The 12085-nt window shown below is 38.2% G+C and overlaps 1 protein-coding gene across 2 annotated transcripts; it reads right to left on the bottom strand.

The window, feature by feature from the left end:
• Positions 1-2029: 2029 nt before the first annotated feature.
• emc10 (ER membrane protein complex subunit 10) lies at positions 2030-6652 on the bottom strand. 2 transcript variants are annotated; one of them, XM_058653572.1, is made up of 8 exons: positions 6495-6652; positions 6305-6371; positions 5553-5665; positions 5265-5378; positions 4224-4408; positions 3847-3940; positions 2885-2982; positions 2030-2357 (listed from the first exon to the last, which is right to left on the bottom strand). In XM_058653572.1, the coding sequence occupies exons 1-7, from the start codon at positions 6585-6587 to the stop codon at positions 2896-2898; spliced, it is 753 nt and encodes a 250-aa protein (XP_058509555.1). In that variant the 5' UTR covers positions 6588-6652; the 3' UTR covers positions 2030-2357; positions 2885-2895. The 2 variants fall into 2 exon arrangements, with proteins under 2 accessions (XP_058509555.1, XP_058509554.1); XM_058653571.1 differs by lacking the exon at positions 2885-2982.
• Between the last annotated feature and the right edge of the window lie 5433 nt (positions 6653-12085).

Genomic DNA, 12085 nt, shown 5'->3' with positions numbered 1-12085 from the left:
TAGTTTAAAATTGTCACAGTACTGGACAAAAGACACAAGTCTAAGTTTGTAATTACTGTATAATTATAAAACGTATGTCAACAACACTCTATGCTAAACTTTAATTATCTGAACAGTTATTTAGACTGAACTCCTTCAGGAGGATTATCAAACAGCTCTTAGTTTTGGGTTTTGTGGCTTCACATTGGAAGATAAGACAGCAGAATAAAACAAATGTAGTCAAAGACATTGTTGAGTACCTAGCAACAGCTTATCAAAGTAAGACAGGGGCATTCCCTGGGGATCATGCATATGCTTGCATGCACTGTATAGACATTCATCCCCACTCTGTTGAAATGTTTAATTTTGGTGATTCAGGATTTGTAGAACATCATGAGATCTGTTTATGTTTGGACGGAAGTGAACGTATATTTTAGCCTAGATGTACACTATCTTATGCCCTTGTTGAAAACAACATATGTTTATATGTAGACTGTAAATGCAAACACGTATGATTCTACTCACACGAGCCATGTGTCTCAGTGTCTGCATCTCTGGGCTTCTTGGTAGACGCACACACAAACATGCAAACATCAGTCCATGCTGATAGGTCTCCCGTGATTCATTAGTGTTAACGCTGAAAATACATTTGCAAACATAGAATAACGTCTGAGGTTATAAAGTGACATACAGAGCTGGGTTATTTGGAACACTTTCAACCAAGTTCAATCTGAATTCATAATGTTTCTCTGATGCCAAAACATAAAAAAATGCTGACCAATCACAATGCTTTCTACAAGTATAATAGAAAACAGATCCCTTTTCAAACAGATGACTTAAGTGGTCAGGGTCACTTCATTTAAATATCTCATTTTCTCAGCTGTTGTTACCACCTTATTCGTCATGTTGTAAGGTAAGACAGCACTGAAAGGGAATCACAGAGCAGTATGCCGCGTGCTTGTGTGGCCTGGTGAGGGATTCTGAGAAAGGCCCTGACTGGTGATTTGCCTGGGGCAGAGGGCATGAAGTGTTGAAGCTCCTAAAATAAGCGGATATTCCCCACAGCTGGACACACAGACTAAAAAAAACAGCCAGCCAGACTGACTGAAGGACGATGAGAGGTGATGTTGACATAGGGATTTTGGGACACTCGGTTTCTCAGGCTGTGTTGTTGTGAAGCGATGTGATCTCATACCCTAACTTGCATTTTTAAATACAGAGAAGCTGGGAGAGGTGAACGATCCGCATTGTTCAACTTAATTACTCTCTAGGCGTTAAATGCCAGGTTTTCCCACCAATTAATCAGAACTGAAGAAGCCTCTTGGATGAGAGGTGAAATGTCTTCAACTCAACTCAAGCAATTGTAGTCGCTACAGCCAACTACAGAAGAAGACCACGGCCTGGATGACTGAGAACCTTCAGTCATAGACATGTAAATACAGAGATGTGGCAGGGTGATGGAGCAAAGACACAGATCCTCACACAAAAAGGCCAAAGTAAATCATTAAATGATCAAACCCTATCATGCAGATTATTTCTGAGGCATTTACTGATGAACTGTTCCTGCATTAAATGTCTGGTTTGCTGCATTAGTAGGAAAAACCAGTTAAGAACAAGCCTGTGCTGGGTTATTTTTGTTAACACTGAATGCATCACAGACTAGTGAAAGTAGAATTGCCCCTTTAAAAGAAGGGTTATTATCCACTTTACATTAAGGCAAAACTAAAGCTGCAGGACATTCAGTATATAGATGAAGATTAACATAACCAACATAGCAATTAGGAATAAATAACAATAAATGAATATCCAGCTTAAACATTAAATGTAATTAGTCAATAGTTAGAATCCAATGATACACTGTATATTCAAAAAACCTTTAAATTAACATTTATTAATTTACACAAAAGACCTTTGTTCTGATATGACACTGTAAATAAACATCTTCCACCAATTACATATGTGTTTTACTTAGAATTTTATATTACTGTACTGGTGTTACAACTAAATCTGAGAACCTGTAACTGAACACAAAGAGCCCAAAGATCTTCAGTCTGAGTATTCCACTAATAAATACTTTATTTTCACATTAGTAATAAAAATGCAGTCATCTGCAGGGCACAATATATCCTCCGTACTGTACAGGTTTCAGTGATGTGTCTGTGTGTGTGTGACAGAAATTACCTGAATCAGCATAATGTAGAGCAATTACAACTGTTCAAGAGACTTATTGATCAGTAAATCTTGTCAAAATGTTGTTGGCGTTAGTGCACTAATCATCGGCCACCTCCATTGGCTGCTCCTCCACCAGCTCCTCCTCCTGATTGGTCCTGAGCACCAGACATCATCAAAAAGAGAACAAGAGGAACGATGTACATCCACTGGAGAAGAAAACACAAAACAACAGAAAGTGAATACGACATCCACATTGTTTTTAGGATGAACAAATTGTGATCACTGATGTGTGTTTACAACAGTTCCAGATAGGTCATCCCAGACTAGGTTAAATTAAGACTCTGAACAGAAGAAGAAAAATGTGAGGAGTAAAAGTGAATGAGAGAGAGAGAGAGAGAGAGAGGGGTGAGAGAGAGAGCTTGCAAACAAAAAAGAAATCTCAGGATCAGACACCAAACACAGGTTGAATATATTCACACCAACATTTAAAATTAAACATTTGGCCTTTTTCCACACCAAGTACAAAGAATTCAGAAAACTGGGGTTTTAATTGTATCTTTCTGAAAAGTATTTGGCATTGAACCTGGAAGAAACTTTTAAGAATGGGAGGATGAACACGAGGAACAAGTGGGAAGTAAGGGGGTGGTCTTCAGTTAGTTAAATAGTTTAACACTAAACTTGACAGACAGAGGAGGTGAGTGGACAGAATGAGCCACGAGAAAGAAAACAGTACTTTGGTGGGAATCAGCTCTGCTCTCTGCCTCCCCCTGCTGGGGGCTGTGCCGAATTGGTGGCCAAGAGGAAGATTGCACCTCCCAGAATCAAATACCACTGGAACACAGCACAGCATCAAGTAAACACAAGGTGACTGGATGCAACACAGGTCACTGAACATGGCAACATACACACAACATGGGGCAAGAGAAAGACAGTCACGGAAACAAGACCGGGTTTTCTGAGGGAATGCTCTCAAAAAGGAGCTCTAACAAAGTTTTACACCAACCAACAGGTTTCTAAAAGATGACTCTCTAAGTGGGTTATCTTGAATCTTTTATTTCTGGAAGTGCTGGGTCTTTTATTCTCTCTGTCTTTTGAAATACTTTGGTATTGTAACTTGTGTTTTGTATGTGAATATTAATTATGGAATTATTATTCTTATGTGTTGAATATATAGTGTAGGACTGAATTTTGGGGGTAGAATTATTTTGGAGGATGAGTTCAACTGAAGAAAAAAAAGCATCACATGGGGGAAGCATGGCGCGACAGAGCTGAGACTTAAAATCCGACCGACTTCGGGCTCCATCACACCTGACATGTTTGGTTTGGTAAAACTATATCTGGGCTTTGGTGTTGACAAAACCTGGCCTGAGACACATTTCAGGCACTTTTAGGTGGACTATTTTAGTAGTTGACCACAGTAATTATCCTCCCTTGATTGAGTAGAAAAAGTTATTTTGTTCTTTGTCATCTTAATACCCGAGTCCATGAACACCAATGACCCAAGTTGACAATCAACAACCTGTTCAATCAGTAGATTAACCATCATTACCATTTATTCTGTATTTGTATGTATGTAATGTATTTATTAACTACTGTTTATGGGCCCTTACAACTATCAGAGCCCAATTACTGAAAGCAGAGAGTTTGCAGGCAACACCCTCCAGCCTTGTCAGCACTTTTTGTACATGTACTTACATATTTAGCAAAGAAAGACTTCTGCTCCTGTGGATTCTTTGCTTTCTTCTCAGATTCTTGTTCCATTCTTTCAAGGAACACAGCTGTCTCCGGCCTGGAATAACATTGGCAATTAGTAGACAAACAAACCCCGAAAACAGAGTTAATGTGAAAGGCAGAAAAGAGCAAAGAGACTTGTTCCACCTTTGGGGAAATTATGTGAGGCTCATGCACCAGGATAAATACAACATAACTGAATCAATGGTAAGTGAATATTACAGTCAGATAAACATGACACTTTCACTGCTGCACAGAGAGCTAATGGTATGAGAGATAGCAATACATTGCTACTATAAGTAGTGTATATAAAAATACAAGACACATAATTCAGGACTGACCCGGGTGCATTAATAGGTGCCATGACACGGAGCGTGGTGTTGAAAACTTCAAGATCAACTTCATCCTCAACCTCAATGCCTCTACAGGCCCCAGGTAATGTCACTATAGAGACGCCGATGAGATACCCAGAGACATCAGTGTGGAGAGTGATTGCATCGCTCAGATGGGACTCAACCATAGCACACTGCAGATCAGAGGAGAATACAGGCCCACGTTACAGTTACACCATTACCCAGTTGGTATCATGCATACATTTTATTCCTCAATTTAAAAAAAAAAAAATGTTTATTGTACATTCAATTTATACTGACACTTGTTTTGTGGGGACAATATCAAGGTATTGTATTATATGATTTGTCAATTTATTTAACCAAGGGTGCTACGGATATTAAAATACTATGGTAAATACTAATACAAAATAGTCAGTAAATTCTGAACAATAAAAACAATGGTTAAAAACAAAGTCCACTGAGAACAAAGTAATCCACATAGTGTGATTTCTACACTTTTACTTGACTAACTAGCAGGTTTAAAGGCACTATAAGAAGCTGACATATCTCCACCAGTGGCTCCCAAACGGGGTATGCAAAGTGACACAGGGACATGCAAAAGAAACAACGAGCCAATGTGTGAGATGAAGTTGAGGCCATGATAAAGAAGTTAAGCTGCATGGCAAACAACAAATCAAAGGTCTTTCCATCGTTGCATGACTTGTGTGTAAATGAACTCTGTTTGACCGACCATGTGAAAATGTACATAACCGTGCACCTTGGTGAGCTGGCTGCACAGGTATTTCCCTGGAACTGTCAGGTCAGACAGTTGGACATGTCATCAATTTACAGCTGTGAATACTGCTTTATCAACCTCTGAAATGAGAACTAGTACGTAAGTCTGTCTGTAAGTCTGGCTTACAGACAGACTTAAAACTTCATTTTCTGAAATTTTGGGAACCACTAATCTACACAGTCATATCAAGCAACTGCTTTTTTCTGAGTATTTGCTGGCAAAAATACAAAATACAAAAATAAAGAAATACATACGGCTCTGACAAACGATGTGAGGTAACCTTCACTCTGCTGCTCCGTCTGTCTCTCTGCCTGAAGGAAAACATGGGGCACTCTGATTCTGTACAGACCATCCACTGCAGCCACTTCCTGTAGTCATCCAAGATCAAATCACACAGGTTAGGGATGGTGGTTGTTGAACACATTCATTTTTAATTCCAATATTATCATGAACAAATTAATTAATTAAAAATATGATTTACACAATCACGTGTGACTCAATTACCCGTTATGGGCCAGTGTGCCAGCTAACCCTTAGCTTACCTTCAGTTTAATTCTGTCTTCCTCCGACAGCTGGTTCTGGCTCAGTGAGACACTGGGTTCCCTTCCACCTTTGAACACCAGTGCTCCACGACCTTGAAACTTTGCTACATCATCTAAAACAAGGTGGAGAGTATATATCAAAAATGAATGGAAAGAAAGCATACTAGTGACACAATGATATTTTTAAAAGAAAAATAGGACTAATACTAGTAGGGACACTGCTAAAGCTCCAGTGAGGACATTCTATCTCCTGCAGTGGACTTCTGGTGTTTTCAGCTTATTTTCCAACAGCAGGAAAAGTGTTTTCACACTGTATGCAACCATATTGCATTACTAGAACTACTGTATGTAGCTGCAGTGCTTCCACCACGCCTCCATCAGTTGTGAATGCCGGAAAAATGGTACATAATTACTATGTATATTTACTGTGTGGTATGGGTACTATGGGAGATCATTTATTAATAGAGTAGACATTAAATATGTGTATCAATTAGAACATTATAATAAGTCCGACTTTTTTAAAATGGTATTGTAGTTACTATTAGTATTATTATGCCAAATAGATCATAAAATGAAGATACAAATATAAAGATGTAGGTAAACGCATCACAATGTACACAAATTGACCGGAGTTTGTTGCGTAGTATAGCGTTCTACATTGGGCTTAACAGTTACTAGCTAGCTTACTAGCATTCAACAATATGAATATTATGATAGACATTGTTGACACAACAAAAACAAAAACTACTCACCAACTTCGAAAGAGTGCTCGAGAGGCACAGAGAAACCACTGAACTCGGTGTCCAAGTCATCACCGACCTGAGAAAACAGGCTACCGTTAGCCTTTAGCCGGTCACGCCAAGCTAATGCTAATCACATGAATAACAGGTGCAGTTCTGTGGTCAAAATGTTACGGTCGAGTTTGTCACATATTTCACTTACCCGTCTGCCAGTATTACAACATACAAAATTCGTGCATACGAGGAACAAAACAGTGGAAATAATCGCGATTTTAAAAGGGAATAGACGAGCCATTCTGACAGGAAAAGCAGCGGAAGACTGTCGAGGTGACTCGTCACTACAACACTAACGCTTCCGGTATTTTTCACAACAAAGGCCTACGATAACATCCAGTGGATTCTAATTTCCTCAACATATAAACTACAAGACTCAAACAAAATGTTCTTCTGTTCCTTTCTTTCTTTTCTTTTCTTTTCATTGCTGACATCATGCAGTGCTGTCATCTACTGTGTTTATATCAGTGCTGCCATGTGGAAAAATGTTGACTTTGTCTATCAAGTTTTTTTATTATTATTATTTAAATTTGCATTTCTTTAAGTAATAACAATACTTTGTGACATAACTCTGATGACAGAATTCGAATAATGAACCAGGAGGAATCTGTATGGCTGTCTTGTACCATGTCAATTACATTTGCATGGAAAAATGAAAACAGTTATGATTTCTATTGTTGGCTGCTCAAATGTCAGATTGTGTTGCTCTATAATTTGGCAGTGACAAAGACGGGTAAATCAGAATGAATAGGGTAATGAAAAACTTTTATACCCAAACAAGTAATCTAATATGATATTTTGGATTAATAAATCACTATCTATGATAAAACTCAACAAATAAATAAACGATTGCCATCCTTGGCAGAAAAAAAAGGTTTCTCTTAAAGTCAGTGCAGTGAACATTCGTTACCACTTTGACTCTGGATGCACTAACACATCCAGGGCCAACAGAGGCTGCTAACAGACCAGAAGACGGCCTGCAACCACAGTTTCACCCATACCTAATTTCAAAGAGGCTCTAAAAGAGCCATCTTATCAATACAACTGCAAATATTTATGTTCTGTGATGAAAAGTGAAGGTCATGCTTTCACATCTTTTAGTCAGCATGTGCCAGCCAGATTTGTTTTCTAACCAAAATGTTCCTTTAAAGAGTAAAAACAGAGCTGCACACTGATCCCAAGACCTGTGTCAGTTTACTAGCTATTCGACCACATATTCATCCAGCTGGCATGACGTGTGATTGGGTTTCACTCATCTGCTCTTTGAACTTGACCAGTTATTTGTCATGGTAATTACAGGCTGTAAAACTGGAGAAGAGGATTTCAGGGGCTGTTTGATGCTGTTTGAATCCAAGTTTGTCACAGGCACATCTGCTGTAGCCTTTAAATTGTATGCAAGCATGTCCTGGGTTTGACTTTCACCAGGGTTTTGCTCTTTCTAGTCCTTTTCTGGTCCCAGTTAAATAGAGGCAAAAATACAAAGTAGGACATGGAAATAAACATGATTATATATTGAATGGACATGCTGATTTGCTGAATTTGAATGTGCACATACTTTGTAAAAGTAATCTTATACGTGAATTAAGCATTATGAATCTGGATTCCAGCACGTTTTTCAACTCCTAAAGCTGCATACATTTGATCAGGTCAACATTGTCAGTGCATACTAGTCTGCAGTTCACAGATTCACAGTATTCTGTTCAGTATGGCAGCAACTCAGACCTTGGTTTGTAAGCAAGATTCTCTCAGTTTAATAGGCTTAGTGAGTACAGTCTATAATATGTCGCACCTCTGAACAAGACTTTAGAGATTGTTATTCTTCTCCGCTGGGCTCACGCGCTTTGGATTCTGACTTCAGTCACTGATTTAACTGGGTTTGCAGTTGCCAGAATGCTTTTAAACAGTCCCAGGGTCAACTAAGGGACAGGGAGTCTGTGATTTCACCGATTGGGGTTGTGGCCAGAGAAGCCCATAACTTAAAGGGTTTCACACCCAGAAAGAAGACAGAGGCTGCAGCAGGATTGTTCCCCAAATGATTGATGTAAGTTATTTCTCCATTCTTATTTCTGGCTGAAGGGTTCTGCTGACATGCAATAAAGCCTCTGTGGATACAAGTGAAAGGCATCCATCATTTTTAAACTTCAGCAGCGCAGCATCAAAGTGCTGAAAAGGACTTTTGAATCCAAAGTTAATCCTCTAGGTTTAAAATAAAAATCAAGAAGTCAAAACTTTAATACGAGACTTGTTTTTGCCCCTTTTTTGGCTCGACTTTCTCACAGATGTCTTGAGGAATGATTGTGAATTCTCTTCTGACATTTACAAAAACGCATTTGATAATATCCTGTATGAGGCCAAAAACGTGGGTAAAAAAAAGCTCCACAATGACCCTGATGATCATTTTCTACTACATTTATACAATAATTTATCTGCGAAAACACATTTCCATGTGTGTAAAATAAATGCTATACATAAAATATAAATAAATATCAAAATAATAACTAAATATGAAAGTGTTAACTGCCTTTGGCTGCAGAAAATAGAAACAGTGTCCAGTGTGTATAATTGCTTTTAAGATTAAAAAGGTATTTTTTTAGCCTTAATACAAACTACTTTTATGTGCTTTGTGCAAAGGTTGTGGTTCAACAAACTTCGCCATCGGTCACTGCAGACAGTATTTACATTGGTGTTTTATGTTTACGCTTGTTCAGATGTCTCATGGTCTGTCTGTGTCCTATGTGGTGCTCCCTGTGCATTTTAGTTTTCCATCTGGGACAAATAAAGTGTTTTGAGTTGAATTGAATTGAATCACCATATCACTAATTCTTAAATGTCTTCTTATGATATCTTGTGTTTGAGACATTGTTATCGTATTGCTGTCTGTCTGGAAACAGTTTGGATTCCTGTTCGGTTTGAAGATGAGGGCAGGAGCCGCGCTGTACTGAGCGGTGACTGAAGCATGTAATTCCCTGCTGTGTCTCGACTATTGAAACTATTCCGACCCTTACTGTATTTATTTCCTCTCACTTGGACAGCCCATTACTCTCTGTCACTGTCCTAAACAATGGCGTCGCCTTACTATTTTTACTGAGATATGAAAGCAAATATATTTATGTGGAAAGATGACAGGAGTTTCACTTTGAAGGAGGATGCTGTCACATCACATCACCTCATCTCTCACTGTGTTAAAAATGGAGCATTAAGAAAAATTGAGAAAGAGCGTCACCAGAATGTGATGATGCATGTTCTAGGTTTGAAGTAAGACGGCACATGATACGTTCACATTCTCAGGTTATAAAGCCATCAGCAATAAATGTTGTGTACACAGACAGACAAGATGAGCCAACCAGTCACAAAATAAACAAGAAGCTGTTTTTAATATTTTAATGTCGTGCTAAAACATCGCATCCTGACAGGTTTTCTTATAACTGAGCCTGCAGTGTCTTATTTGCTTGCCTGGATACTTAAGGTGAACCATTAAACATTATTTAAATGTCTGAATTAAACTTTTTTTGACAGAAACTGTCTTAGTAAAGAATATTACTAAAGATGTAACTATAACAATTATTGTGTTTAAATGAAGTGAAACCAAACACTGGCTCTACACTGGGCCTTTCATTTATAGGTCACATTATTCTTTTTAACTTTAGCTCATTTTGATCAGGTATAATGTGATTCATACACATCAGCGACTTTGTACAAAAACATGCATGTTCTCCATGGCTCAAATGTGTTGATTTATTGATTTATGTATTCTCACACAGGGAAAAACATGTTTAAAATACAGAAACAAACAAATCAGACCGATAAGCATATTTTGATGGATGATATCAGAGGATTACATTCAGGTAGCATGTTACAAAATATTTCATAATTGCATGGAGCTGCCCCAAATCAGGCCTCATTGTTTACACAATAATAATACTTTAAGCTCAAAAGTCCACAATTGTGTCTGTACTCCTTGTTCTAATTTATAAAACAAATCTTTTCAAAATAAATTCAGTTTGTTTTTTGTTTTATTTTTTTCCAAAACAAACTTAAATTTTAGTTGCTACCAGTCGTGGGAAAGTGGTCGTAAAAATGGAGAGAACCTGCTCCAGTTTAATGTGCGTTAAACCTCAGTGAGGCTTAACAAAAGCAAGTGTAACTTTAGTGTCCTCCACTAATGGCTCACATCATGTGGGACACCTATAGTTAGTCTCCTATTATCGCTTTGACTCGACCATATCTGATAAATTTCAACCTGTTCAAAGAGATCAGTCGCAGTACAAATCGTTTCTGATGACCCGCGGACGTGTGTGGAATAAATCCAAAGAAGTGTGTTTAAAAGTCCAGAAAATGTGAAGTTAAAACACACAGCACAATAGACTCAGGGAAGTTTTATGTGCAATTCAAAGACTCCTCCATAATCTTACTTACTTGAGGATATTTTATTTCCACTTAAACATCCGAATCTCAAGTTGCACTTGCCATAAATAGCTGTTCTCCAATGTCTGCTTCTCTTTCTGACTTTAGTTCTTGCTCTGAAATTAGAATCTCAGAGATTTTTTTTTTATTGTCATAGTCAAGGTTATGGCTGCCCGGGCACTTTGGGAAAAACACAAGACATGCACAGACTTCAAAAACAGGGATGAATTAATAGAGTGTGAAAAAGAGCTTAAATGCATAATTTAACACTGATGTTTCTAACATCCATAATTGGTCTACGGTGTCGTTCAGCGTCAGTCCACAGATGGACCTCTGTCACTCATATGATTCTGTGTATTTTCTCTTTACTGTGTGGTGAAGTATTTCTACCACTGTAACTGTGAAAAAGCCTTGCTGTAACAAACATTAGGACTACATGTCTAACTGCAGTGTTGAAAAGTCTGTGATTGGTTGGGATATTTATTTACTTTTTTTTCCCAGGAACTCATAAGGTTAGCGACCTCTTTCCACTCTATGACCTTGTTCCTCACGTCCCTGTGCACAGGCTTCCAGTCTCATAAAATATCTCCTGTTGACAGCTTTGGCTAGTGGAGAACAAATGGGGTTGTCAGAGACTGTAGGAACGCTGCTGCTGCTGCTGCTGCTGCTGCTGCTCTTCCAACATTCTTCCTAACTAAGATTACCTGTGTGTTTCTGTTTACCTTTTTTAAAGTAGAGTAAAGCAAAGGGGAGTGGCTCGTATTTTTAATTATTATTATAATAATTATTATCATGAGAAGTTCAATCTCTACAAAATATTTACTTGCAACTGGCATGTTAGACCCATGGATGAGTCTTTGATTCAGGTCTAGGGACCGAGAGGCTCTGAACCAGAACCTCTATATGACAAGACTGTCGTTTGGAAAGTCAATCGGAGCAAAAGAAATACAGTAACAAAAAAAGGAAAAATGAAAGAGAAGAATGAACAGTTAAACAGGAGGCACAACATGTCTTGTGTCAGTGGATCTATGGGTATTTTGTTTTCAAATTTTGAAAAAGGAGCAAATTAAGTATAAATGTTGGGTAAAGGATTTGTCATACAAAATGTATAAGCGCCCCTTCTAACCCCCAATATTTGTTTTACTTTTGTTTTTGCCCGGGTTAATTACTGGCAAACTAAACGTCACTCAGTCAAACTGTCACTCAGATCATGATAAGCATCAGTCATTCTTCCTACAGGGCATACGAGTTAAACAGCTGGCAGGTTTTCCCGAGGGCCAGACTTTTTTATGGCTCTGAATTACTTTTACCCCTCATGGTGTCTTCCTTCTCCTC

This window comes from Solea solea, chromosome 16 (assembly GCF_958295425.1).
Source record: "Solea solea chromosome 16, fSolSol10.1, whole genome shotgun sequence".
NCBI classification, from domain to species: Eukaryota; Metazoa; Chordata; class Actinopteri; order Pleuronectiformes; family Soleidae; genus Solea; species Solea solea.
The sequence above is the reverse complement of the archived record's forward strand: the minus strand, read 5'-3'. Positions and strand labels throughout refer to the sequence as shown.

Coding starts and splice junctions, on each gene's coding strand:
- emc10 (XM_058653571.1), bottom strand. CDS start 6,587: ATGGCTCGTCTATTCCCTTTTAAAATCGCGATTATTTCCACTGTTTTG. Junction 6,372..6,494: donor GTTGTAATACTGGCAGACGG/GTAAGTGAAATA, acceptor CTGTTTTCTCAG/GTCGGTGATGACTTGGACAC. Junction 2,358..3,846: donor AGTCTTTCTTTGCTAAATAT/GTAAGTACATGT, acceptor TTTCTTCTCCAG/TGGATGTACATCGTTCCTCT.